Source organism: Nycticebus coucang, chromosome 10 (assembly GCF_027406575.1).
Source record: "Nycticebus coucang isolate mNycCou1 chromosome 10, mNycCou1.pri, whole genome shotgun sequence".
In the NCBI taxonomy this organism is placed as follows: Eukaryota; Metazoa; Chordata; class Mammalia; order Primates; family Lorisidae; genus Nycticebus; species Nycticebus coucang.
Window position 1 is genome coordinate 90,371,540 of NC_069789.1, and position 27,728 is coordinate 90,399,267.

Consider the following 27,728-nt stretch of genomic DNA (forward strand, 5'->3'; position numbering starts at 1 on the left):
TTTTTCCAACTTTTTAATTTTTTTGTAGAGACAGGGTCTCTCCTAAATTCCCAGGGTACTCTCCGTGAGAAGGGAGTCCTCATAAGCCTGACAGGAATGCAGACATTTTAGAAAATCAGGTGGGAAACCAATAATCCCTTCCCCAGACTGCTGGAGTACCTCAAGGCCAGAGTTCCTACAAACACCCTACCCATACCCTGGCCCCTACTAAGGATACACCCATAATCCTAACCCTAAGGGTACACCCAGAATCCCGACCTGGACTAGAGAAGAGCCCAGGCAGGCAGTATGCAGGCTCACTCACCCATTCCAGCTATACCAATAAAGCTAATAAAAGCCTTTTGCAAGTGTGTGGGGGCTGAGCTGACACCTGGTCAGTCTCCATTCTGCTTTTCCTCTCTGTTAAAATCTTTCCTTGTCCCTGGAATGACCTCTTTTCCTTTCTTGTAGACCCTTACCCTGGTTCTATGCCAGAACCTGTCAGTCTGCTTTTTTTTTTTTTTTTTTGAGACAGAGTCACAAGGTGTGGCCCTGGGTAGAGTGCCCTGGCATCACAGCTCACAGCAACCTCAAACTCTTGGCTTTAAGTGATTCTCTTGCCTCCGCCTCCCAAGTACCCTGTTTCCCCGAAAATAAGACATCCCCGAAAATAAGACCTACTTACAGGAAAGATAAGACGTCCCCTGAAAATAAGACCTAGTGCATCTTTGGGAGCACAGCTTAAAATAAGACACTGTCTTATTTTTGGGTAAACAGGGTAGCTGGGACTACAGGCGCCTGCCACAATGCCCAGCTATTTTTTGGTTGTAGTTGTCGTTGTTTGGCAGGCCCAAGCTGTCTTCGAACCCACTAGCTCTGGTGTATGTGGCTGACGCCTTAGCCGCTTGAGCTACAGGTGCTGAGCCAAGTTGTTAAGTATTGTAAGTTTTGTATCACTGTCAAGTTGAACCATGAGATATTGAGTGTGGATTTGCCATATCATTCTAAAGTACATCGGCTAGTGCAGGGTCAGGTGTTAGCCAAAATTTTATCTCTGCAAGAACAGATACTTAAATATTATGAAGAACAGAATCACAATGTGCATTATTGAAAGATTTCTATAGGAATGTAGCATTTCTTTGTGCTATCAAGTCAAATCAAAATGACTTGAATTATTTCTTTGAAAGGTGAAACTAAGATTATGTATGAGATGGGCAAAATATCCAAGAATTTTGAAAGCGAGTTATCTTTTTTCTTTTTTTTTTGGAGACATAGCCTCAAGCTGTCACCCTGGGTAGAGTGCCACGGCATCACAGCTCACAGCAACCTCCAACTCCTGGGCTCAAGCGAGTCTCCTGCCTACAGCTCCCTGTAGCTGGGACTACAGGCGCCCGCCACAATGCCCGGCTATTTTTTGGTTGCAGCTGTCATTATTGTTTGGTGGGCCTGGGCTGGATTTGAACCCACCAGCTCAGGTGTATGTGGCTGGCGCCCTAGCCGCTTGAGCCACAGGCGCCAAGCCAAGTTATCTTTTTTTCAAAAAACAACTTCTTCAAGAGGAAATTTTGGATGAGCTTTTCCCCAGTTAGCAAAGGTCATCGATGAGTAGGATGATATATGCAAATCATTTTATAAGATACAGCTGTTATTGACCTATTAACTGGAGAATACAGTGAAAGGTTCACTGACTTTGAGAATCATGACATCAGACTCAAATTAGCATTTTAGTCTCACCTAGTTGATATCACCAAGGCACTTAAAGAACTACAGATGGAATTGATTGAACTCTCAGTAGATGACATTTTAAAATCATTGTTTTATGCTAAGAAAGATACAGTTGAAATATGGAAAAGTAGGGCGGCACCTGTGGCTCAGTTGGTAACGCGCCAGCCCCATATACTGAGGGTGGCGGTTCAAACCTGGCCCTGGTTTGAACTGCAACCAAAAAATAGCTGGGCGTTGTGGCGGGCGCCTGTAGTCCCAGCTACTTGGGAGGCTGAGGCAAGAGAATCGCTTAAGCCCAGGAGTTGGAGGTTGCTGTGAGCTGTGTGATGCCATGGCCCTCTACCAAGGGCCATAAAGTGAGACTCTGTCTCTACAAAAAAAAAAAAAAAAAAAAAAAAAGAAATATGGAAAAGTACAGTAGAGTATGTATACTTTTGGCAACATGCCTGAAAAATGCTTTCTTGATTTTCAAGCATTATATTTAATCTATATTCTTTACAATTGACTTTCCTATATGTGTACTCTGCCCAAATCTTTTCAAATACAGTCTCTATTAAAATTTCCACAAATGGGGCAGCGCCTGTGGCTCAGTGGGTAGGGCGCCGACCTCATATACCGAGGGTGGCAGGTTCGAACCTGGCCCCAGCCAAACTGCAACAAAAAAAAGATGGGTGTTGTGGTGGGTGCCTGTTGTCCCAGCTACTTGGGGGGCTGAGGCAAGAGAATTGCCTAAGCCCAGGAGTTGGAGGTTGCTCTGAGCTGTGACAGTACAGCACTCTACCGAGGGTCACAAAGCAAAACTCTGTCTCAAAAATAATAATACTAATAATAAAATAAAATAAAATTCCACAAATGGCCTAACTTCAGTTGGAAACAATGACCTTTTGGCAGGTTTTGGCTGGGGCTGGGTTTGAACCCACCACCTCTGGTATATGGGGCCGGTGCCCTACTCTTTGAGCCCTGGAAACAATGACCTTGATGGAAACAATAATCACATACAGAGGGTGTAAATAATACATACACAGTTTAAGAAATGAAAAACCTGTATTAAAATTGTAATTCTCAATATATACCGACAACAAAAGATGAATATGTCATGTTTGAGCACCTCTTTTTTTTTTGGTTTGAGCACCTCTTATAATTGCAGAAGTCAAATGTGATTTGAGTATTGCAATTTTAATACAGTTTTTTCCTTTCTTAAAATGTGTTTATGTGTTTTTGACACCCTTTATATTTATTTTAGAACAATGGTTTAGGAGGTAAGAAAGTATCCAGAACAAAGAGGAAGACCATATAATAATTCAAATAAGAGATGATTGGACCTGAACTTGGGTTATAGCAGTTATTATGGAGAGGAGAGGAGGGCTGCACATGATACTTGGAGATGGAATTAATATGATTTGGTGCAACCCTCAGGACCAATCAGGTTCATCCTTGCCAAATACATGCTAGATAAGGGGGAATTCTACCCCATAGTCTATCTTGTAGCAGTTTCAAAAAAGGTGATTTACAAATAAGTAGAAGAGAGGCAAGTAGGACAGGTGCCCCCCAAGTTTTTAAATAACATAACCTGGAAGGAGGCTTGGAGGAATCAGGAACAGTCCGAGTTTTTAAAGGCTTCATTGTCCTGTCCCACTGGGTCAGGATGGCATTTCTGGCTCCATCCCATGTTCCAGGGCCTGTGAGGCGGTATTGGTAAGGGGTGCATGGTCCAAAGAAAACTTCCCAAGCTAGTCTGGGATCCTTGAGGAACAAAAATGGGATGCTGGGCTTTGCGCCTACACATGCAGCAAGCTCATCCATGTAGGGAATGTAGTCGAGTTTGTCTTCATAGGTATTTTTAATCACACCCCTGTGAGGGAGAAGAGGATGACTCTTTATTAATGAGTAGGCTTTAACAGAGACAGAGTGACCCATTTCCAAGGCACATGGGGAGTGAAGGGGGGCAAGAGTTCATTTTTAGACATACTATATTTGAGATTCCTGTTAAATACCTAAGTGGACCTATCTAGAAAGAGTTGGTTTTGGGGAAAGATTTGGGTTAGAGACACAAGTTTTTGAGCCATGAGGATATGATGGTATTTAAAGCCCCAACCCTGGGCTGCACCTGTGGCTCAGTGAATAGGGTGCCAGCCCCATATACTGAGGGTGCTGTGTTCAAACCCGTCCCTGGCCAAACTGCAATAAAAAAAATGGCCGGGCATTATGGCAGGTGCCTGTAGTCCCAGGTACTCGGGAGGCTGAGGCAAGCGAATCAGCTAAGCCCAAGAGCTAGAGGTTGGGCACTCTACCAAGGGCGACAAAGTGAGACTCTGTCTCTACAAAAAAAATAAATAAAAAATAAAGCCCCAACCCTGGATGAGGCCACCTAGGAATGAGTATGAACAAAAGTGAGAAGAGGTCTCAGGACTAAGTTTGGAACTCACTAATTTTTAGGAGTGAGGAAGAGGAGGTTCCAGCAAATACAGAGGAAGAGCAGTCTCAGAGGTGAGGAGAGAATGAACAGAGAATGGATTTTGAGGGTCAGGCGAAGGCCTGATTGCCACCTGCGGGGTGGGGCAGGTTCTGTGTTCCACCAGGAAGACCCATCTCCTCATGTGATGTGTCCAAGGCCAAATGTGTAAATAGTGACAGAGTTTGGATGAAGAACATGTTCTTCCGACTCGTGATGCAGAGTTACTGCCAACCTGCCACACTGCTTCCTCAGGAATGGATTTTTTTTTTTCTTTGCAGTTTTTGGCCGGGACTGGGTTTGAACCCTCCACCTCTGGCATGTGGGGCCAGCACACTACCCCTTTGAGCCACAGGCGGCCCCCAATAGATTTTATACTCTGAATCCATTTTTCCCCTGGCAACAGAATATATTCTAAGTTTTCCCTATAGCAAGCTATATTTCATACCTTTTTTTTTTTTTTGTAGAGACAGAGTCTCACTGTACCGCCCTCGGGTAGAGTGCCGTGGCGTCACACGGCTCACAGCAACCTCTAACTCTTGGGCTTACGCGATTCTCTTGCCTCAGCCTCCTGAGCAGCTGGGACTACAGGCGCCCGCCACAACGCCCGGCTATTTTGTTGTTGCAGTTTGGCCGGCTGGGTTTGAACCCGCCACCCTCGGCATATGGGGCCGGCGCCCTACTCACTGAGCCACAGGTGCTGCCCTATTTCATACCTTTTAATGAGCTGTTCTTTTTTGGTAGCCTCAGCCATCAATTTTTGGGAAGGAGGTATCTTACAGAGTCCTGTGAGAAAAATCAGAAACAATACTAAAGTCACCCGTGGCTTTTCTTTTAAGTTCTTCTCCCTCAGATTTCTAGTCTCCCTTCATAGCATATGAGAGTCCAAAAACTCATAATGGAATTGAAGGCCAGAGAATAATTTTCTGGATTTTGAATCCCCCTCCCAACTCACTCAACCAAGGTACTCTCCTGCCAGAGTTGTACCTGTGTCAGCTCTTACCTAATCTTGTCAAAAATTAGCAAGAATGAATTAATTGGCTCGGCATCTGTAGCTTCAGCAGGTAGGATGCCAGCCACATACACTGGAGCTGGCAGGTTCAAACCAGCCTGGGCCTACCAAACAACAATGACAACTAGAACCCAAAAATAGCTGGGTGTTGTGTTGGGCGTCTGTAGTCCCAGCTAGTTGGGAGGCTGAGGCAAGAGAATCACTTAAGCCCAAGAGTTTGAGGTTGCTGTGAGCTGTGAAGCCACAACACTATACTGAGGGCAACATAATGAGGCTCTGTCTCAAAAAAAAAGAATTAATTAATGTTTTTAGAGACAGGGTATCCCTCTGTTACCCAGGCATAATCATGGCTCACTGTAACTGCAAACTCCTAAGCTAAAGTGATCCTCCTACCTCAGCCCCCCCCTGAGTAGCTGGGATTACAGATACACACCACCACACCTGGCTAACTTTAACATTTTTTTTGTAAAGATGATGTCTCACTATAGAGATGAGGTCTTGCAACTCAGGCTATTTTTTTTTTTTTTTTATAAGAGACAGAGTCTTACTCTTTGTCACCCTTGGTAGAGTGTGATGGTGTCACAGCTCACAGCAACCTCCAGCTCTTGGGCTTAGGCAATTCTCCTGCCTCAGCTTCCTGAGTAGCTGGGACTACAGGTGCCTGCCACAACACCCAACTATTTTTTTGTTGCAGTTTGCCCGGGGCTGGTTTGAACCCGCCACCCTCAGTATATGGGGCCAGTGCCCTACTCACTGAGCCACAGGCGCCACCCTCAGGCTATTGTATTGACTTTAATTGGTGATTTCTGGATTGCCACTTGCAAACTCTGGAGAAGGATGCAATTCCTCCTATAGTGTGATCTAAAGGAGTTTTGATGGCCTGGCATGGTGGTGTGTGCCTTGAGTCTCAGCTGCTCAGGAGGTTGAGCAAGAAGATAATGTAATCCCTAGAGTTCAAGGCTGCAGTGAGCTTTACGACTGTGCCACAGTGTACTCTAGCCTGGGCAACAGAGTGAGACCCTGTCTCAAAACAACAAACACACAAATAGATACATGTACACACATACATACACACACGTACATGTAAAATAAGTTTTTGTTTGTCAGCTTTCTCTAATAAGTATTTTGGAGCTCCCATGAAATAGTTTAAACAACTAGGTTCTTACGAGTCTTTTGTGGTTTTAATGTAATTGGAGAATGCTGTGAAAGCACATCAATTGGCCTTAAAGAGATAAAAATCTGTGGTATGCTAATAGAGAGTTGTGGAATTTTTTCTACAGAAATAAAATGAGATTTCCTGATGACGTCATTCCCTCTCCTCCATTCAAATAACATTTGTGCCAGTTTAGGAGAACATAAGGTTTTTCAAGTATGATTGGTATCATTACATTTCTAAAGTGCGGTAGAAGTCCATACTACTTAGTACTGTACTGTATGCTATTTATAAATTATTGGTGATTGGCCAGGTGCTGTGGTTCATGCCCGTAACCCTAGCACTCTGGGAGGCCGAGGTAGGCAGACTGCTTATGCTCATGAGTTCGAGACCAGCCTGAGCAAGAGGCTCCCATCTCTACTAAAAATGAAGAACTGAGGCAAGAAAGAGCCCAAGAGAGTTCGAGGTTGTAACAGCACTCTACCCAAGGCAAGAGTGAAACTCTTTCTTAAAAAAAAAAAAAAAAGAATTACTGGTGATGGTTTTTATTTTATTAAGAACAGAATTCTGTTACAAGCCAGATGGTTGGCCCTATTGTGATTACTGTTCATATTTAAAATAATACAATGACAAGTTTTTAAAATGCTTACGGATACAAACCTTGTCCTACTTTCTAGCGGTGTGGCAGCAATAAGAATGTTAAGAGCAACAGCCATCACTGAATGTACATTTACTGTGTGGCTAGTACCGGGCTGCTTGATTTGCGGACATTATACATTTTACAAAGTTCCTCAGAAAGGGTTTATTATCCCCAGTTTACAGATGAAGGGGTTGAGACATAGACAGGTTCTTACAAAGGTGAGACTGGAGTCTGGCAACTCTGACTCCAGCATCTATGCTCTTACCACAAAATTGACAACAAGTAGTTTCCAGTGTCTAAAATATCGTTTGTGGGTGTTTCTTAAAGGTTACTATTACTTCAGATCTCAATTTTATTCACATTGTGCATTATTCCAACATTTTTCTTTGAAAACAATATAAAGTTACATTTCTAGTAAAAATAAACCAAAAAGACTTAGTAATAAACAGACAAGACTGAAATAGACTGGAACAGACTAGGATCCTGATGTTTGCAATGATTTCAGCTAACCTGAGAAATTTGATTACATTCTTTTTATTTTTTTTTGAGACAGAGCCTCAAGCTATTGCCCTGGGTAGAGTGCCATAGCGTCACAGCTCACAGAAACCTCCAACTCCTTAAGCGATTCTCTTGCCTCAGCCTCCCAAGCAGCTGGGACAACAGGTGCCCATCACAACACCCAGCTATTTTTTAGTTTAGTTGTCGTTGTTTGGCAGGCCCAGGCTGGATTTGAACCCTCCAGCTCTGGTGTATGTAGCTGGCGCCTTACCCACTTGAGCTATGGGTGCCACCTGATTATATTTTTTGTTCAAATTCATTTCATCCAGAGTCTAAACCTCTTTCTCTACTCAGTTACATTAAGTGACGTAGCACACCAATACACACAACTAATTGTTCATTACTTTAAAAAAGTATATATTTCGTTACTTTAGCTTACAACTGTTTGATTTTAGCTAAATGGCCGGGCACTAATTTTAATAGTAAAAGAGAGGGCTTGAAATAGAGTCAAGGTACCTTTGAATACTCTTGTGACCCATCGTGCCTGGAGCTCTGTGGCTGCTAAGATGGACCCTTTCAGGCTGATCAGGCCAATGATGGCGAATGTTGCTCTTTCCAGACTCGAGGGAAAGACCCGCTTGTATAGGAATATCTTATTCATACAGAGGCTTCTGAGAGGTTCTTCAAGAAAAGGAAAAGAAAAGGTATATCCTGTAGTGAAGATCACACTGTCAATGTTTTCTTCCACCGTCCCATCTTCAAAGACGGCAGAGGTTTCTGTAAACTCCAGCACGCTGGATTTCATGGTGACTGTTCCACAGAGGATACAGGTTGGCAGCTCATCGTTGACAATCGATTTTGGTTTTTTCCTTTGACACAGAGGAGAAAATCATTCACTGTCATGATATCTGTGAGAAACTTCAGCATTTAGTCAATTCGGGGCAATCCCCAGCTTTGGAAGTAAATTTACCAGTGTCTAATTCAAAGTCATTTACCTGACTTACTACATTGATAACATGTTTTGTTTTTCCATTCCCAGTAAAAGGCATGTGGAAAATGACCAAACCTACTCTTTCCTACCTGGGTTTAAGATTCTCTATCTCTTGGAACTAATTTCTGGAGCAATGTTTTTCTCAGAACATCAGGATGGAGGACACAACAATCCACTTGATAATTAGTTTTGGGTTTCATATCACCTAGGTTTCCATGGAATGATGTTAGGCAAAGAGGAAAGCAAGAAACTCCTTTTTTTTTAGACAGAATCTCACTTTGTTGTCCTGCATAGAGTGCCGAGGCATCATCACTCACAGCAAACTCAAACTGTGGGGTACAAGGTATCCTCTTGCCTCAGCTTCTGTAGTAGCTGGGACTTACCGGCATTTGCCACAATTCTGGGCTATTTTTTTAGAGATGCAGTCTTGCTCTTGCTCAGGCTGGTCTCAAACTCCTGAGCTCAGGCAATCCACCCTCCTTGGCCTCCCAGAGTGCTAAGATTACAGGTGTGAGCCACAGTGCCCAGCTCAAGAAACTCCTTAAATCCCTCAATGAATCCCCAACAATTAAAAAAAAAGAAAAGAAAATCCTTAAATAAAAAAATACATATCTTTACAAAACTTACATATCAAATCATCCTTTGCCATTAGTTTTTAAGTTGAAAGATAGCTCAGGGAAAGGAATGAGACATAGGGGGAAAAAAAGAACATAGGCAAAAAAAGAAACAAAAATCTTACCAAAGAAAAATAAATATTTGGGTCAAGAATAATACATTCACATGTAATGACCTTACATGCATTTCAAAGGCTTTATTTTCCTTGCAATATGTAACTCAGTACAGATATATATTAAAATATATAATTTTGGCGGTGCCTGTAGCTCAGTGGGTAGGGCGTCGGCCACATACACCCAGGCTAGCAGGTTTGAACTCTGCCTGGGTCTGCTAAAATATATAATTTCAGGAATTCCTGTTAGAAATTTATAACCCAGGTAGTACCTGTGGCACAGTGGGTAGGGTGCTGGTCCCATATACTGAAGGTAGCGGGTTCGAACCTGGCCCTGGCCAAACTGCAACAAAAAATAGCTGGGCACTGTGGCGGGCGCCTGTAGTCCCAGCTACTCGGGAGGCTGAGGCAAGAGAATTGCTTAAGCCCAAAAGCTGGAGGTTGCTGTGAGCTGTGATGTCATAGCATTCTACCTAGGGTGACAAAGTGAGACTCTATCTCAAAAAAAAAAAAAAAAGAAATTCATAACTCAAATTACTCAGCTAGGATAGATGTTCATTATAGGTTAGCTAGAGATAGACGCCCACTTGCATTCACTGGTGCTGCATGGCCTCACTGGTATACAGCAACCATTTCAAGACTCCCCAAAGCCCACTTAAATTTTCTGATTTTTCAAGGATCATTTCTAGTTTTATGAATTACTGTTTTTGTTACCAGATAGAGAGCACTCCTGTTTCAAGAACTGCTATGGGACTTGATGAACATTGCCTTAGGGAAATAATTTTAGAACAGAATAAACAAAGGCATCATTATAATTATTGAACATTTTAAGTTCTCAATAAAATAGAATGAGAAATATTGATGTAGTAATTTTTTTTTTTTTTTTTTGAGACAGAGTCTCATTATGTCACCTTTAGTAGAGTGTGGTGGTATCACAGCTCGCAGCAACCTCAAACTCTAGGGCTTAAGAGATTCTCTTGCCTCAGCCTTCCAAGTAGCTGGGACCACAGGTGCCCGCCATAACACCTGGCTATTTTTTTTGTTGTTGCAGGTGTCATTGTTGTTCGGCAGGCCCGGGCTGGGTTCAAACCCACCACCTTCGGTGCATGTGGCCAGCACCACCCGTGATATAGTAATTTTTATATTAAATAAAAAGGTTTAAGTACCCCTTTACAATACTTAATCCATAATTCTCATGATTAAATCGCTTATTCATCTGCCTCTCTTCAATCCAGTTGAGGACACATGAAGGCAGAACTTGTCTGATAAGATTATAGTATCTTCTTGTATCCATCATGTTAATAGGGTAGCCCCCATTTGAAGAGCGGCTGCGCACCCAGGTACCAGTTCTAGTACTGAGAAGTACCTAAAAAAGTAAAGCAAGAAGGATAAATACATGCCCATCACTTTGTGGTATTTTTCTTCAAAATTTTTATTTCAAATGGGCTTATGACATTCTGGCCTTATAACACAGAGGACTGAATCAGGCACAGTGGCTCACACCTGTAATCCTAGCAGTCTGGGAGGCCAAGGCAGGTGGATTACCTGACCTCAGGAGTTCAAGACCAGCCTGAGCAAGAGTGAGATACCGTCTCTAAAAATAGCCAGGCATTGTGGAGGATGCCCGTAGGCACAGCTACTCAGGAGGCTGAGGCAGGAGGCTCTCTTGAGCCCAAGAGGTGGAGGTTGCTGTGAAGTATGATGCTACAGTGCTCAATCCAGAATGACAAAGTTAGACTCTATCTCAAAAACAAGCAGAAAAAACAAAACAAAACAAAGGATTGGTGAATTTGTGCACAAAACTATATATATGACTGTCTGTTCATATGCCATTTTTCTTGAAACTCATTTTACCTGGTCTTTATATCTGTTAAGTATTTTTATTATGTTCCTAGAATTACAAACATAGAATTGTAATATTTGTAGATATATGGTATTTATCAGGAATTTTTTTACATGTAAATAATGTCAAATTAATTAGTTAATTTATTGAGGCATAGTCTCACTCTGTTGCCCTGGGAATGCCATGGCATTGTAGCTCACAGAAACCTCAAATTCTTGGGCTCAAGTGATCCTCCTGCCTCAGACTCCCCAGTAGCTAGAACTACAGACACCCACCACAATGCTTGGCTAGTTTTTCTATTTTTTTTTTTTTTTTAGTAGAGATGGGGTCTTGCTCTTGCTCAAGCTAGTCTTGAACCCTTGAACTCAAACAATCCACCAGCCTCACTCTCCCAGGGTGCCAGGATTATGGGCATGAACTCATTATGCTCCACGCAATAATGCAGAATTTATTGTTTTTTTTTTGTAGAGACAGAGTCTCACTTTATCACCCTCATTAGAGTGCCATGGCATCATACAGCTCACAGCAATCTCCAGTTCCTGGGCTTAGGTGATTCTCTTGCCTCAGCCTCCGGAGTAGCTGGGACTACAGGAGCCCGCCACAATGCCTGGCTATTTTTTGTTGTTGTTGCAATTTGGCCCGGGCTGGGTTTGAATCTGCCACCCTTGGTATATGGGGCCGGCGCCCTACCCACTGGCCACAGGCGCTGCCCTAATAATGCAGAATTTAAAGTGAAGTTTAGGAAAACAGTTTTAACTGAATTAAATAAAAATCTAGTCTTACCAGCTCTAAGCATTGTCTTATGTTTTTTTTTGGCCATGTCTGGGTTTGAACCCGCCACCTCTGGCATATGGGGCTGGTGCCCTACTCTTTTGAGCCACAGGTGCTGCCTAGCATTGGCTTATCTTTTTAAACTTCAGATTAATATGAGGGTACTAATCACTGTTTTATAATTTATGCTAAAGTAGAATAGACTTTTAATTTGTGAATCTCAGATTGGAAATTCTAATGTTATTATGTATACTTCTTGGGCAAGGTAAAAGTTGCTTTTATCTTAAAATGAGGTACAAATCTGACTACTAATAGAAAAGTTGGAGACATTCAGAGAAACAGCCTCACCTTTCTATTCTTACACAGGGGTTTTGCCAAAATGACAAAGAGAGAGTCATTCAAGAAAAGATAATTGATTTGGATTGAGCCATTTGCCCATTTAGTCTTGTTCCTTAAGGAGCACTTCTGAAAAATGCCTAGTGGTCTGGCATCCACACATTTTCTTAGGTCCTTCCTAGAAATGGTTCAAGTCTATAAAACATGGCTTTTTAACTAGTTCAGGGAAGTCCATGGGTAGCCTTAAGGATTTTCATGGATTTTATTTTTTCCCTTACACTTTGCAAAATTTAGCAATAGGCCAGTGTATTCTATAGGTTTGAACACCTCTCCCCAGCCACCATAAACGATGATAGGAGTGGGGCCCCGACGCAGAGTGGTGTACCTCAGCTGCCGTTCGGCTGAGCTCCACGGCAATGTCTCCTCCCGTGTTCCCAAGACCGACCACCAAGACGCGTTTGCCTTGAAAGCCTTCTGGGATCTTGTACTCTTGACTGTGCAGAATCTGGCCTTTGAACTTATGGATTCCTGAGGGGAGGGAAGGATCAGAAAATCCAAAATATCTGAAGCCATAATTTCCCAGTATGCAGGGATAGGGTCTGTGGGCAAGGGGAAGTCCCAGAAAATACGGCAGCCCTTTCCTCCTACCAGGACTTTCAGGAGGCAGAACAAGCATATAATGTCCTTCTCCAGGACGTTGTCAGGCCGGATGCAGATTTAGTATAACTCACCTTGCTAAAAATATAAGCGATCTTCTATTCCACGTGAGTGTTCCCTTTGAAAGCAATTACTTGGGAAATCAAACTGACTGAAGACAAGTAATAAGAAACATCTTATGTATTAACCTGAACATCCTGGGGAAGAGGTGGATTGTTTCTAGTTCCGTGTAATTGTAGCCATTCCCATTAAGCGCTGTATCCAATTGTGATTTCTCCCAGACCACCATGGTCATATCTAAATACTTACTTGACATCTTGCTTTGGATACTGAATAAGCATTTCAAAACAAAACAAAACAAAAGGTAATTGCAGACACATCTTATTTAACCCAATAGATACATTCTATTAGAATGTGATTTGTGTATATGTAGTATGTTTACAAATTGAATCTTTAATTCAGTTAATAGTTTTCATAGAAGAAATTCCTTGGCAAGTACTTTTGTAAGAAATCACAACTGTTTGATTTTAGCTCATGTTACTAATACTTTATGCTGTACTATATGTTTAATGCTTTGTTACGATATATGCTTATTTGTACTTTATTCTTATGTTACGCTTGTTTCTGACTAAACTTTCACGAAGCCTCTAGCACTCTTTCAATAGAAATGTAGCTATTATGCTATTTATATACACATATGTGTGAAAGGCTACCAAATATTTCTCCTTTTAAAAAAGTATTCATTTATTTATTTATTGAGATAGAGCCTCAAGCTGTCACCCTGGGTAGAGTGCCGTGGCATCACAGCTCACAGCAACCTCCAACTCCTGGGCTCAAGCCATTCTCCTGCTTCCGCCTCCCAAGTAGCTGGGATTACAGGCGCCTGCCACAATGCCTGGCTATTTTTTTGGTTGCAGCTGTCGTTGTTGTTTGGTGGGCTCGGGCTGGATTCAAACCCACCAGCTCAGGTGTATGTGGGCGCCTTAGCTGCTTGAGCCACAGGCGCGGAGCCACCTTTTGTTTTATTTTTGGTAATTGTCTCCTTGGTCAATGTCGGCCATGGATTCACATACACTAAGAATAGTAGCAGCAGTGTAAGTAGGGGTGTTGACAGTGGAGGCAGCAGCAATGGAAATTATGAGAGGTGACAGGACACAATGGTGATGAGGCCAGTGACAGGTAAGATGAAGCACTGTCAAAGAATCAGAAAGATGTTATATATATATATATATATATATATATATTTTTTTTTTTTTTTTTTTTGAGGCAGAGTCTCACTACACTGCCCTCGGTAAAGTGCATGATGTCACAGCTCACAGCAACCTCAAACTCTTGGGCTTAAGTGATTCTCTTGCCTCAGCCTCCCAAGTAGCTGGGACTACAGGTGCCTGCCACAATGCCTGGCTATTTTTTGGTTGTAGTTGTCATTGTTGTTTGGCAGGCCTGGGCCACGTTCGAACCTGCCAGCCTGGGTGTATGTGGCTGGCGCCATAACCACTGCTACAGGTGCGGAGCCAGAATCAGAAAGATGAAGTTTAGCAGATTAGAGGACTAGACGAACTCCTACCCCAATGCTTCAAGTGCTTTTGAAGCTTTAATGTATAAAGATTAAACTGTCTTCTAGAGTATATCACTGTCCTACCATTCAGTCATTGATTTATTCATTTACTCTGTAACATTTATTCAAATAGCTACAATATGTAACAAAATGTTTTTTTTTTTGTAGAGACAGAGTCTCACTTTATGGCCCTCGGTAGAGTGCCGTGGTATCACACAGCTCACAGCAACCTCCAACTCCTGGGCTTAAGCGATTCTCTTGCCTCAGTCTCCCGAGTAGCTGGGACTACAGGCGCCCGCCACAACTCCTGGCTATTTTTTGGTTGCAGTTCAGCAGGGGCCGGGTTTGAACCTGTCACCCTCGGTATATGGGGCTGGCGCCTTACCGACTGAGCCACAGGCGCCGCCCAACAAAATGTTTTAATAAGATTCTCTGCCTGTAGTTATTGCATTTCAAGTGAGGCCTTAAACAGTTGCATACCAATAGGGGAAATCAGGGACCAACCCCACTGAGGGATTGTTTTGTACATCTATTTCAGCAGGAGAACAGAACATGTAAAAACAAACCACCCATGGGGTCAGTCCCTGACACCCCTATTGGTATGTGACTGCACCCAACTATGCTGAATTTGCAGAGAATGTGTATGCAGGCCAGTTTTGCAGTCCCCTACTTTGGGGGTCTAAAATCCTTGAAGTTAGCTGGCACGGTGGTGCACACCTGTAGTCCCAGCTCCTCCAGAGGCTGAGGCGGGAGGATCAGGAAGTTGGAGGCTGCAGTGGGCTGTTTGTGCTGTTGTTCTCCAGCCTGTGTGACAAAGTGAGACCCCCCCACCTCTAAAAAACAAAATAATGAATAAAAATAAATTTAAAAAAACATTAAAAAATTAAAATGGTGGCAGTTGAAGTTGCTAGGAGTTGGAAGTTGGACAGTTCCTGAAAGTAATTTTACAGTGCTGTGGCACTTTCTGTGATGTTGCCACAGAGCCAGGGGTGAGGCCATCAAGGAGACCACACTGACCTTGACTCTTGGAGTGTATGGAGCACAAAGTGGAAACCGCCTGGGATTTCATTTCACCCAGGGGCGGGGGAAGGTTGTCCCACAGACCAGGCCTGCAGGGGTATTAAAGGATGAAATGCAGTTAGCTAAGGATGGTTCCTTCCACAGCCTGTCCTTTCAACACTGTTATGTCTAAGGAATGTGAGGAGAAGAGGCAGTCTCTATCTTCAAGGAATTTGCCCTCTAGTAGGGGAGAGAGTTATGTAAAAAGACATAGCTAACCTTTATTTAGGCCCTGTTATGCAAATCCGATGTGCTCTTGTAGAGCTTTATATAGATTAACTAATTTAAACCTCACCTCAGCCTCATAGGTGGACTGTATCACCACCACTCAGCCAGAGAGAAGGTCTCTGTGCACTGCCCAGGCTGCTGGGAAGTGGTATGATCATGGCCATATTTTTATTGTTTTACCAAAGCTGAGATTGAGGCTGGGAGACTTAAGAAACTTGCCCAGATGAGAGCTCAAGGTGTCTGACTCCAGAGCTCAGCGGTCGGGCACTGATACTACACTGCCTTTAGAGTGGCAGGGTTATGTCAGCCCCAGTGCGGCCATCCAGCCTGGGCTGAGCCAGGGAAGATGTTCTGGAGGAGGTGACTTTTTTTCTTTTAAAGGAAGAAATTTGAAGGATGGTTAGAATTGTAAAAGGGGAGCACTTAGAGGGTTCTAAGAACTCGGAACAGAATATACATCAAATGCATTCAGCCATTTGCTGAGGTTTTGTTGGAGAGAATGACTTGAGGGTTCAAGTTTGGCTCACAGAGTTTGTATCGTTCACATTACCTAACAGGCTGCCTTGCAAATTATAGGTTCTCTGTAATTGCTTTTTTTTTTTTTGAGACAGTCTCACTATGCTCTCAAGCTGGTCTGGACACTTGATCTTAGCCAAAAGGCCAAGAAGCGATAACAGGCTAGTCTCTGAACTCCTGAGCTCAGGGCAATCCACCTGCCCTGGCCTGAGCCACTGCGCCCCACCTGTGAGTTTTATACTTCACATTTTTCCTTCCTTAAATGGTCTTCCACTTCTTCAAAGGGATTCCAAAGCCTCACTTAATCAATTGCCTTTAGGGCTGCTAATATGTTTACATGACAGAAGAGTAGCTTTGCTACATTTTAATAATCCTCATTTGACTAATTTTATTCCCCTCATCTGAATTTGAATAGCTTTTAACTTCCTAAATAGTTAATTTTCACCTCAAAAAGGAGAGATTGCAAAGCATGAGTAAATATACTAATATTAAAAAGAATATGCTGTTAGACCCTAAGGCATTTCCAAAAGGAAATTTCTTTTTTCTTTTGAGACAGAGTCTCACTATGTCATCCTTGGTAGAGTGCTGTTGTATCACAGCTCACAGCAACCTCCAACTATTGGGCTTAAGGGATTCTCTTGCCTCAGCCTCCCAAGTAGCTGGGACTACAGGCACCCATCACAATGTCCAACTATTTTTTGTTGTTGTTTTTGTTGCAGTTGTCATTGTTGTTTAGCTGGTCCAGGCTGGATTAGAACCTGTCAGCCTTGGTGCATGTGACTGGTGCCGTAACCACTGTGCTATGAGTGCTGAGCCAAAAGGAAATTTCTAGAACTGCACTGGTCTAAGAGGAATATGGATTATTATTGTGTTGACTATTTTGAGGAGCAAATATATTCTTTTGCATGCATAACTTCCAGTTTGTTTCTTTAAAAAAAAATCTGTCAAGTTTTCTTATACTCTTATTTCCTTTAAGTTTTATTTTTTATGTTTTTGAGATAAGGTCTTACTAGGTTGCTCAGGTCGGCCCTTAAACTCTTGGGCTCAAGAGACCCTCCCATCTCAGCCACTCAAGTAGCTGGGACTACAGGTGATACAGGATTCCCCTACTCAGGGCTGGACAGGGATTCTCCCATTCTCTAGGCCCAGGTGAGCTCAGAAATCAGACCCCCATTTCCAGGCGCAAACAGGCTGCCTTTTCCAGGACACACCCTGTGGGCTTTAACAAGATCATGAACAAAACAGCCTGAGATGGTTTTTTGGGTGGTTCTACCTTGAGTAGGGAACACACACCCTAATCCCTTCCCTGAGATAAAAACCACAAAGACCTAATAACCTTGCCCCAGCACAGAGGAGGGACTGTATTCAACTTTGAAAGGTATTTTTCCACCTACCAAATCCTAGCCAAAATGTAATTCTCCAGACTATATATACCCCTAGACCAGTGGTTCTCAACCTTCCTAGTGCCGCAGCCCTTTAATACAGTTCCTGTGGGTTGCGACCCACAGGTTGAGAACTGCTGCCCTAGACAAAGGACGTGAGAGAGATTTCCAAAGTGGGTCTTCCCCTTTGCCAGAGGCTCTGGTGCCCTTTTTACTGCTTCTGTATTCCTTTCTGTCTAATAAAATCCTGTCTAACCACTGATCTGTAGTCTGGGGTTCATTCAATCCCCGAGACCAAGGACCTTTTGAAGAAGAAATTCCAGTATCACAGGTGTCTGCCACTGGGCCCAGCTTAAGCTTTTGATTTTTTTCTCCCTCCTTTCCTTTCTTCCTCCCTCCCTTCCTTCTTTCCTTCTTTCTCCCCACCCCTTTCCCTCTTCTTTTCTTTCTAAAGCATCAGGTTAGAGAAAAAGAGCTTAAGTTTTTGAATTATAGGTCAGTCTTGATTCAAATGGCCTATAATTCAACCCTCAAAACAAAGCTTTTTTTTTTTCCATGACAAAGTCTTACACAATAACTCAATTTTTTTTTTTTTTTTTTTTGAGACAGAGCCTCAAGCTGTCAGCCTGGGTAGAGTACTGTGGCATCACAGCTCACAACAACTTCCAACTCCTGGGCTCAAGTGATTCTCCTGCCTTCACCCCCCCCAAGTAGCTGGAACTACAGGCGCCCACCACAATGCCCAGCTATTTTTTGGTTGCAGTCGTCATTGTTGTTTGGCGGGCCCGAGCTGGATGCAAACCCGCCAGCTCAGGTGTATGTGGCTGGCTACTTAGCTGCTTGAGCCACAGGCGCCGAGCCACAATCACTCAATTTGGATTAGTCAGTCACACATGATAAAGCTTCCAAGAGTGTCCGACCTACAGGCCATAGGCTGCATGCATATTATTTGCTTATCTGTGGTGTCAGATATCATGAAAATTATGCATGGGGCTTGTTTTGCTCATCATCTTTCCTTAGTGTTTTTGTATTTAATGTGTGGCCCAAGACAACTCTTCTTCCAATGTGCAGCAGAAAAAAAAAGAAAAAAGTTGGACATCCTTAGGACCTGATGCCTACGTAGTTCTTTGTACTTTTCAAAGTAATTTTGTACATATTATTTTTGAGAATGAATATGAAGTTGTTTATCATCACAGGGAAATAGTTCCAATTACAAATCAATAACTTTTTTTCTAGAAGAACTCAGAAGAGTAAGCATGGTCTTAGGTAGAAGTGACTTAAGAGGAACCCAGAGAGGAGGCAGAGTCTCAGGGAGAAATGACTGGCTAGGTTTGGTGAGGTAGTGGTGGGTTATCATAAGCTGACATGAGCATCAGTGAAGTTGGCATACAGCTCTCCACTGCTACCCGGCTAAATTTGACTGGCATATGTGCACAAGAAAAAATAAAAGAGAAAGAAAGAAGACAGGACTCACCAGCAAAGGACTCCAAAGGTAGACGAGGATTCAGGAAATGCCCAGTGCAAACCATGACAGCGTCAAAAGTGGCTCTATCCTGCTTACCCTCTGTCTCTGTGACAACATCCCACTGGCCAGTGTTGGAGAAGTCTGGACGCTTTGTTACACTGCACACGGTGGTCTGAAAGCAAAAGACAAATATTCACTTCCACGAACAACATTAGCTCTCACGCAGCGACTGGAGTGGAAACTGTGTCTGTCACTTTAAGTTGGCCAAATGCCATGATAAGGAGTCTATCAATACTGATTTATCATCTCCTCAGAGAATGTAAGTAACTCTCAAATGAGAATAGAGACTTGGACCCAAGACATTTGAGTCTGTTCATTGATAGGAAGAAACAATTTTTATTCCTGGTGAGAAAGAAGTGAGTTATAATACTTTATGTTAATGAGTTTTGCCTCACTATAATTTCTGCATTCTAAACAAGAGTTGTTTTTGAGATGGTGTGCTACTCTGTTGCCCTAGGCCAGAGTCCCATGTTGTCAGCTGAGCTCACAGCAACCTCCAACTCCAGGGCTCAGGAGATCCTCTTGCCTCACTCAGCCTCCGGAGTAGCTGGGACGATAGGCGCCTGCCACAATGGCCAGCTAATTTTTCTATTTTTAGTAGAGAACAGGGTCTCAGTCTTACTTAGGCTGGTCTTGAACTCCTGAGCTCAAACAATCCACTCACCTTGGCCTCCCAGGGTGCTAGGACTACAGGTGTGAGCTATTGCACCCAGCCATAAACAAGACTCTTTTTCCTTTCCTTTAAAAAAATTTTTTAAAATTTTATCCCAAATGAGAGTTTGGCATTCAGAGGAGGAATCAGGAAATTCAGTCTTTTAATGATCAATTTATGTAAAACATGAGCATCAGACAGAAATGAGGCATCTCTATTATTTGCCTTATTTATGCACAGAGATCAAATCAAGAAAACGTTTACTTGCACATCCCAGTCCCATTAGATTGCTGAAGAGACAAGCCCCCATTCATCAACCTTCCATAACTCCAAGTATCTTACCTTAAATTGAATGTATTTCAGGAGATCAAAGTGCTCAGCAAATTCTTGGAGATAGTTCCAAAATTTTTCTTGGTTCATAAAATTGGGATAATCTTCGGGGAAAGGGAAGTCACTGTAACAGGACATTTCCTTGCAGATGTTTGTTATTAAGGATCTGTAGACCCGGGTCATCCCATCTTTAGAAGATTCCTGTGGTGAAGGCAGAGTTACTTGACAGACTGATGGACACAGCAGAAAGAGCACAGAGATCAGGGAGGCCCATGCCGGTCCAGCTGAGAGGGCTGTCACAGCCCTTAGTATTCTATTTGTAATTGTAAAGAGTTCCAGGAAACTCAACATTGGGTGTCCACGCTGTAATTATTAGAAATCATTGGTGGGGTTGGAATAGTTAAATACGATAGCTGCCTCAAACCACAAAGATGCTAATGACATTGCTAGCTTTGTCTGTAAACAAGTTCCTGAACGTGAGGCCTGAGGTCTGTCTTGGTCATCTTTCCCTTGCCATGGCCACCCCCTTGGCTCCTGCTCTGGACATCCTCCTCTTTGGCTTTCTTCACGGAGTCTCTTACTGATTTTTCTCGTTCTGGTCTCTATATATTCTCAAGCACCCTCTCTTTATCAACTCTTCCATTAGTACTTAAAATATAAAAGATTCTAACTTTATTTTTTTATTTTTTTTTTGAGACAGAGCCTCAAGCTGTTGGCCTGGGTAGAGTGCTGTGGCATCACAGCTCACAGCAACCTCCAACTCTTGGGCTCAAGCGATTCTCCTGCCTCTGTCTCCCAAGGAGCTGGGACTACAGGTGCCTGCCACACGCCCGGCTATTTTTTGGTTGCAGCCATCATTGTTGTTTGGTGGGCCCCGGACTGGATTCGAACCCACCAGCTCAGATGTATGTGGCTGGCGCCTTAGCTGCTTGAGCCACAGGCGTCAAGCCAGATTCTAACTTTAAAAACAAAACAACCCCCCCCCCCCAGCCTCTGTCCCCTTTCAGCTCTGTCTCTCTTTGTGCTATCGCAATCTTCATGAAAGAATCGCCAGATATGGGCAGCCTCAGTTTTCTCACACGCTCCTCAACTTGTCATCTTGTGCTCCATCACTCACAAACAAAACAACAAAACAGAAAGTTCTGTATTAAAGACACCAATGAACATCTTATGGCTGAGGCTGATTTCTGTCTCTCCCTCAAGTTTCTCTTAGCTGTCACTTTGAATCCTTCCATGAGGCATAAGGTAGCTGTTGAGGCCCCACTGTACCCTGTATTTCCAACACTGAACGGATTGTTTTTTGTTGTAATTATCTGTTCATTGTTTCTGGTCTCTACTACTCCGTGAGGAGGGCAGGGGCCTCCTATACCTGGTTCCCCATTGTGTTCTAGCAGAAGGACATGATAAGGACTTGTTGAATGAATGAAAATTAATATAATAATTTTTTTTTTGAGACAGAGTTTCACTATGTCACTCTCAGTAGAGTGCTGTGGCATCACAGCTCACAGCAACCTCAAACTCTTGGGTTTAAGCAATTCTCGATTCTCTTGGCTCAGCCTCCCAAGTAGCTGGGACTATAGGTGCCCACCACAACACCTGTAATTTTTTGTTACAGTTGTCATTGTTGTTTAGCTGGTCCAGGCCAGGTTCGAACCTGCCAGCCTTGGGGTATGTGGCTGGTGCTGTAACCACTGTGGTACGGGTATAGTGGTAATAATATATAATAATATTTTTGAAAAAAGTAGTACAGAATCTGTGGGTTCTTTATGAACTCAACCAACCAAGGATTGAAAATATCTGGAGTAAAAAAGGATAGTTCCATTTCTACTGAACGTGTACAGACTTTTCTTTAATTTTCATTATTCCCTAAACTTTATAGTATAACTACTATATAATACTTGTTTTATATTAGGTATTATAAGTAATCTAAAGATGATTTAAAGTATACAGGAGGGTTTGCATAAGTTATGTTTTATATAACCATTTTGTATAAGAGCACTCATGGATTTTGGTATCTGCTGGGGGTGTGAAGGGAGTCGTCATACACAGATACTGAGGGACTATCATACAGATTATTATAAAGTTTAAACTTTATGGAAACCCTGTGTATGAGTGGAAGAAAGTACATTGAAAGTTTAATAGTGCTGACCTGTGAGTATTCTAACTATATTTAACTTGTTATTTTTCCTTTTGTTTAACTCAATATTTCTAAAATGAATCTGTATTCCTTTAGAATAGAAGGAAACCAAACCAACCGTGGTGTCAAATAGCAGAAGGAACGCAAAGCAGACCCAATACTTTTCACATTGATATCGCTGGCTTGATGAGACTCACAGCATACTAGACAAAGTTTTTCCCCTTCTAGTATACTAGGGTTGTGACCATTCCTGCTTACATAAATTTGCTTATTCTCCTTGAAAGCCCCAGCAAATACCACCTCTTGCCTGAACCTTCCCTCATTCACATGCAGTGAATGGATGTGGATGGACGTTGTTCTTCTCCTCCCCCTGCAGGATTTAGTACTTGGCGCTGCCTGGCTCCCATCTTCTGACATGGGGCAGAGCCTTTGTCCCTGGGGGAATACTCTGCTACTGCCAGTAACCAGGACTAACCCTTGCCAGAGGCAGGTGGTTATTGGTTATTCAACCACTTACATCACCTGTTTCTGATGCTTAAGTCACCTAACAGCTGGTCAGGCCCTGAGTGTAGCCTTCTTAGGCTGCATATCCGATTTCTAAGAAGGATTGGCCAGTGCCGGGGTTCTTTCTATTCTGAACATAAAAGCTACTTCCAAGGGGCCCTGCCTGATGCTTGCCAGTTCTCTTCCTAAAGACCTGCTCAATGCCAGGGGGCTGGGGCTCCATTCCCTGATGCCAATTTCCATCCTCCCTGGAGCGTAATCTGCTTCATGGTCACCAGTGCCTTCAGTCTACCCCATGTGACACTCTGCTATTTGGTCTTAAATGCCCATGGTCCAGAAACCAACTTCCAATACTCTTTTTGCTTATCAGACTTATTCTTTCGTCCTCTCTCTTCCAACTCCCTGGCCCTATCCTGCCTATTCTCAAGGTTCCTCACTGCCAAGACTGCATCATGCATGGTGTTCAGCACTGTGCCATGCACCTGTCTGTGTTGTTGCAGTGAGCCTGCTCCCTTACTCAATCACCAAGCCAGGCTAAAGCCACCACGTCTGAGCAGAGACAAAGCATATGGCCAAGCTATGACTGATGGAGATGGGAGGATGTGAGCCACGCACAGTAAACTTCCATAGTCCTCCGATGTCATTACTTCTCTCAAAGCAGGTGGGCTCCAGGTCCTCATCCAAGCAGCATTTGATGGAGGATAGGCCACTCACACCAGCTCCGATCACTGCAACTCTCTTGGCCATGGTATGCCCTGTTAGAAGAAGGGCAAGTAGAGATGTTTTATGTGACAAAGTTGGAAGGGAGTCCTTCTCACGGGACTCAATTTTTATAGTGTGACATAAATGTACTTCTTTCATCTTTGGAGGCAGAATTGCATTCTGGTTAAAAATGCAGGCTCTGAAATCAGACTGTTTTGGTTTACGTACTGGCTTCACCACTTATCACCTGTGTGACCTTGGACTTTATCCTCTCTGTGCCTCAGTTTTTTGTTTTTTTTTTTGCAGTTTTTGGCCGGGGCTGGGTTTGAACCCACCACCTCCGGCTTACAGGGCCAGCACCCTACTTCTTTGAGCCACATGCGCCACCATCTGTGCCTCGGTTTTTTTTTTTTTAGACAGAGTCTCACTATGTCACCCAGGGTAGAGTGCTGTGACGTCACAGCTCACAGGAACCTCAAACTCTTGGGCTTAAGCAATTCTCTTGCCTCAGCCTCCCAAGTAGCTGGGACTACAGGTGCCTGCCACAACACCTGGCTATTTTCTTATTGCAGTTGTCATTGTTTAGCTGGCCCGGGCTGGGTTTGAACCCACCAGCCTCCATGGATGTGGCTGGAACTGTAACCACTGTGCTACGGGTGCCGAGCCTGCGCCTCAGTTTTTTAACAACTACTTTAAAGATATGTTGTGAAGGCTTGGCACCTGTAGCTCAGTGGCTAGGGTGCCAGCCACATACACTGGAGCTGGCAGGTTCAAACCCAGCCTGGGCCTGCCAAACTACAATGACAAGTACAACCAAAAAATAGCTGGGCATTGTGGTGGGCACCTGTAGCTACTTGGGAGGCTGAGGCAAGAGAATCGCTTGAGCCCAAGAGTTTGAGGTTCCTGTGAGCTGTGACACCATGGCACTCTACCCAAGGCAATAGCTTGAGACTCTGTCTCAAAAAAAAAAAAAAAAAAAGAAGATAAAAGATATGTTGTGAAGATTAAGTGAGCATCCCAAATCCAAAACTCCAGAGTTTGAAATGCTCCAAAATCTAAAACTTTTGCGCCACTACATGACTCTCAAAGGAAATGCTCATCAAAGCATTTGGGATTTGGGATAGTCAACCCATGACCCATGCAAATATTCTAAGATAAAAAAGTCTGAAATCAAGAACACTTTGGACCCCCCCCCCCTTTTTTTTTGAGACAGAGCCTCAAGCTGTCACCCTGGATAGAGTGCGATGGCATCACAGCTCACAGCAACCTCCAACTCCTGGACTCAAGTGATTCTCCTGCTTCCACCTCCCAAGTAGCTGGGACTACAGGTGCCTGCCACAACGTCTGGCTATTTTTTGGTTGCAGCTGTCATTGTTTGGTGGGTAGACCCATTTTGAATAAAGGATATTCAACCTGTATTATTATTAACTAGCATAGTAGTATCTTGACCACCCACTGCCTCGGGACCTTAGACCCTTTGGTATTAAAAGGAGTCTTTTACTGTCACCTTGAGCTGCAAATCCTAGGAATTTCAGTCAGGAGAACCACTAGTTTTATTCAAACCATCCAGAGTCCTGAAGAATTGCTAGTAATGGCATGCTAGTAATGTCACAAAGGTTGAGGTTCTTAGTCTTGCACAGAGGCAAGACTGACCATAATAGAGAACAAAGTCCCTAAAGAGAATCACATGGAACATTCTGGAGTTCAAGATGAGGTCATGTAGAAATGAGGTTGCTCATGTTTGTCAGGGGAGACTGGAGGAAGTATGTGTCATGGGGATTTAGAGCCAGTTTTTTAGAGCTTCCACACACCTCAACTTCATCTGCCTAGATCAGATGGGCTAATGAGTTAATTCCATCAAATTAGGTTTATGTCACGCTGAGGCCCTGGACACATCAAGTGGACTTAATTGGAGTATTGGATTCCCAGCACCCCCCTTGAATATATTGCAACACTCGGTACCATCATTTGACGTGACTTAAGGCCACAATGCTGAGAAGAGGCAGAGTCTGCACTGAATGTGACTGCCTGGCTCTGAAGCCAAGATGCACATATGCTGTTGGTCTGGGAGCTGATGTGTCCCGTGATTCTTCTTACTAAGTCCCTTCCCTCACCTTTGCTCAGTTTTGCTGCTCCACTTTTAGATTGGGCCTGGGAGTCTGTCCGCATGATTCTGCAGCTTGCCTCTGAATCACATTAAAATTCACAGACATAGAAGCAGAGTGTATTTACTAACCACAGGGGACAAATGACTTCTGAGCCCTCAGACCCCTCAGATTTACCTAATCCTGGAGCAGCTTCATGGACTTGTAAGTAATAAGGATCAGATGGATTTCTTAGGGCTGCCTTTTTTCAAACTTATTTCCGATCCTTTCCTTTGTAAGACTGAGATCTCCATACCTGACTTTATTATCTACTGCAAAATGTATCCCTCTTCCCATTAGACTCTCAGGTCATTTGGGATTCTAGATTTAGTTGGGAGAGCTATGTGGGTTGCAATGAGAAAGGACTTTGCAAGCAGCAGTATTAGGTTTGAACTTTGTCTCTGTTACTGATTAGCCATATGAATCTGACTGACCTACTGAAACATCCTTAGACATATTATTTGTAAAATAAACAAAAAAAAACCCACAATGTTTTCTTCTTCTATGTTGAAGGAAAGTTTCAGCTGTTAACAAAATGATAGTTACTTACACAAAAGTGCCTAGTATAAAATATTCACTCAGCATTCACTCTCTGTCTACGTACTTTTCTCCTTCCTTCCCTCACCTCTCCCTAGAAAAGACACCTCACACAGGTAAAATCACCAACATGTTTGCAAACGAGTAGGCAGATGTACCTTGGTTTCCTTCGGGTTGAAGAGTAGGTGGTCTGGAGAGCTTCTAACCAGAAACAAATGGTCCCCACCAATAAGAACACTTGAATTTCCAGGGCCCTTGGGAGAGACCTGGAGTTGGCATATCTCTCCTGTGCTCCTTCTTTGCATTAATAACACAAAATAAATGACTGTTCATTGAATTGGTAAAGTGAAAAATATGCTGAAGTGAACAGACTGGCAGCAAAGTAATTCATTGCACAGATGTACCCTGGGTACCTACCTTTAAGTGCAGGGTACTGAGCTAAGCATGGGGCTCTGAAGGTAATTAAGGCCTAATAAGCAGACTTTTGTACAAGAGGAAAACCCAACCACATACCTGGCCGGCCAGCCGATATAGGAATCCTTGTACACCAACTCATGTAATCAATTATGTCTAAGTTTGGAATTTGATCAGTTTACATTTCTTATCATCAGCCCACCGTGCTCTTTACCTTGTTCCAGTATCGCCTAGCACACCATCTGTGGAGTATTCTGAGTTTTCCAGTCCGTGGCACTCCCTTCTCATGTGTAAGATGAAATCAGAGGTGAGACTAGCTAGAGTCCAAAGATTCTATTTTTCTCACTGACACCTTCCTTTTGGATGGTTTCTCTCTACAACGTAACTTTATGTCCTTACAACTTTGCTTGGCTTCCTGCCTCTTTCTTTAATTCTACTGCTTTAATACTCGTCAAAAAGCCTCAGAAGTAGAGAATCAAATTCATTCTTAAGGAATGCACTCTCTAAGCCGAATGTTCATCCTTTTCCAAAGCAGTTTCTGAAAAGATTTCTCCATTTGAAAAAAAAAAAAAAAAAAAACCAACCCAAACACTTACCTTGTTTGCATAGAGCAGACACTTTGACTTAAATTCAAATAGCCAAAGGTAGTGTTTGTCACAGAAAACAAAACAAGGAAGTTGAAACCCCCCAAATTCTTTGTTCCAAAACAAAAATAAACAGAATGTGCTGACTTTGATCAAAGTGCTCTCAGTTTAAAACAAAAGCCATTAGTCTTTATTGCTATGCTGATGACTGCAGAAAATATACTCACTACAGGAAAAAATATGTTCAGTACGAGAGCTTGATACTTCCGTGATCTCAAGGGTGGGCCAAATGATGAGTCAGAATACAGCTGTTGGATTGGCAGGACACAGACTCCTCCTGCCTTTTCCCCCACCCTCCTAGGCGTCACGTTCTGGCAAAGCCCTACAACTTTAGGGAAGCATGTGGTTAGCGGCGCACTTATCACTGTAGCCATTAGAGGGCGCAAGTCACCCTTCTCAGTGAAACAAGCCGTGTGCTTTGGAAACAATCTGCAAAGTGTTCCACTCTTGTTTGAACCATCTTAGGAGCTGTGCAAAGGAGAAAGTAATTTGGGTGACAATTACCTCATCAATGCCTGGAGTTCTTCCATGCCTGGAGTTCTCTAACGCTGGGGGCATGAGTTTAAAATTCAAGACCTACCAGGAGTTTAAGCAGCTTCATCATTCAGACTG

The 27,728-nt window shown here is 43.1% G+C and overlaps 1 protein-coding gene across 8 annotated transcripts; it reads right to left on the reverse strand.

Annotated features, from left to right (window-relative positions):
• On the reverse strand, nt 1-27,346 carry LOC128597303 (dimethylaniline monooxygenase [N-oxide-forming] 4). 8 transcript variants are annotated; one of them, XM_053607575.1, is made up of 10 exons: nt 27,069-27,346; nt 26,687-26,752; nt 23,291-23,430; nt 20,047-20,235; nt 19,002-19,164; nt 12,513-12,655; nt 10,344-10,543; nt 7,976-8,328; nt 4,873-4,942; nt 1-3,556 (listed from the first exon to the last, which is right to left on the reverse strand). In XM_053607575.1, the coding sequence occupies exons 3-10, from the start codon at nt 23,420-23,422 to the stop codon at nt 3,133-3,135; spliced, it is 1,674 nt and encodes a 557-aa protein (XP_053463550.1). In that variant the 5' UTR covers nt 23,423-23,430; nt 26,687-26,752; nt 27,069-27,346; the 3' UTR covers nt 1-3,132. The 8 variants fall into 8 exon arrangements, with proteins under 8 accessions (XP_053463550.1, XP_053463553.1, XP_053463549.1 ...); XM_053607578.1 differs by lacking the exon at nt 26,687-26,752 and having other exon boundaries at nt 23,323-23,430; XM_053607574.1 differs by lacking the exon at nt 26,687-26,752.
• Nucleotides 27,347-27,728: the final 382 nt, after the last annotated feature.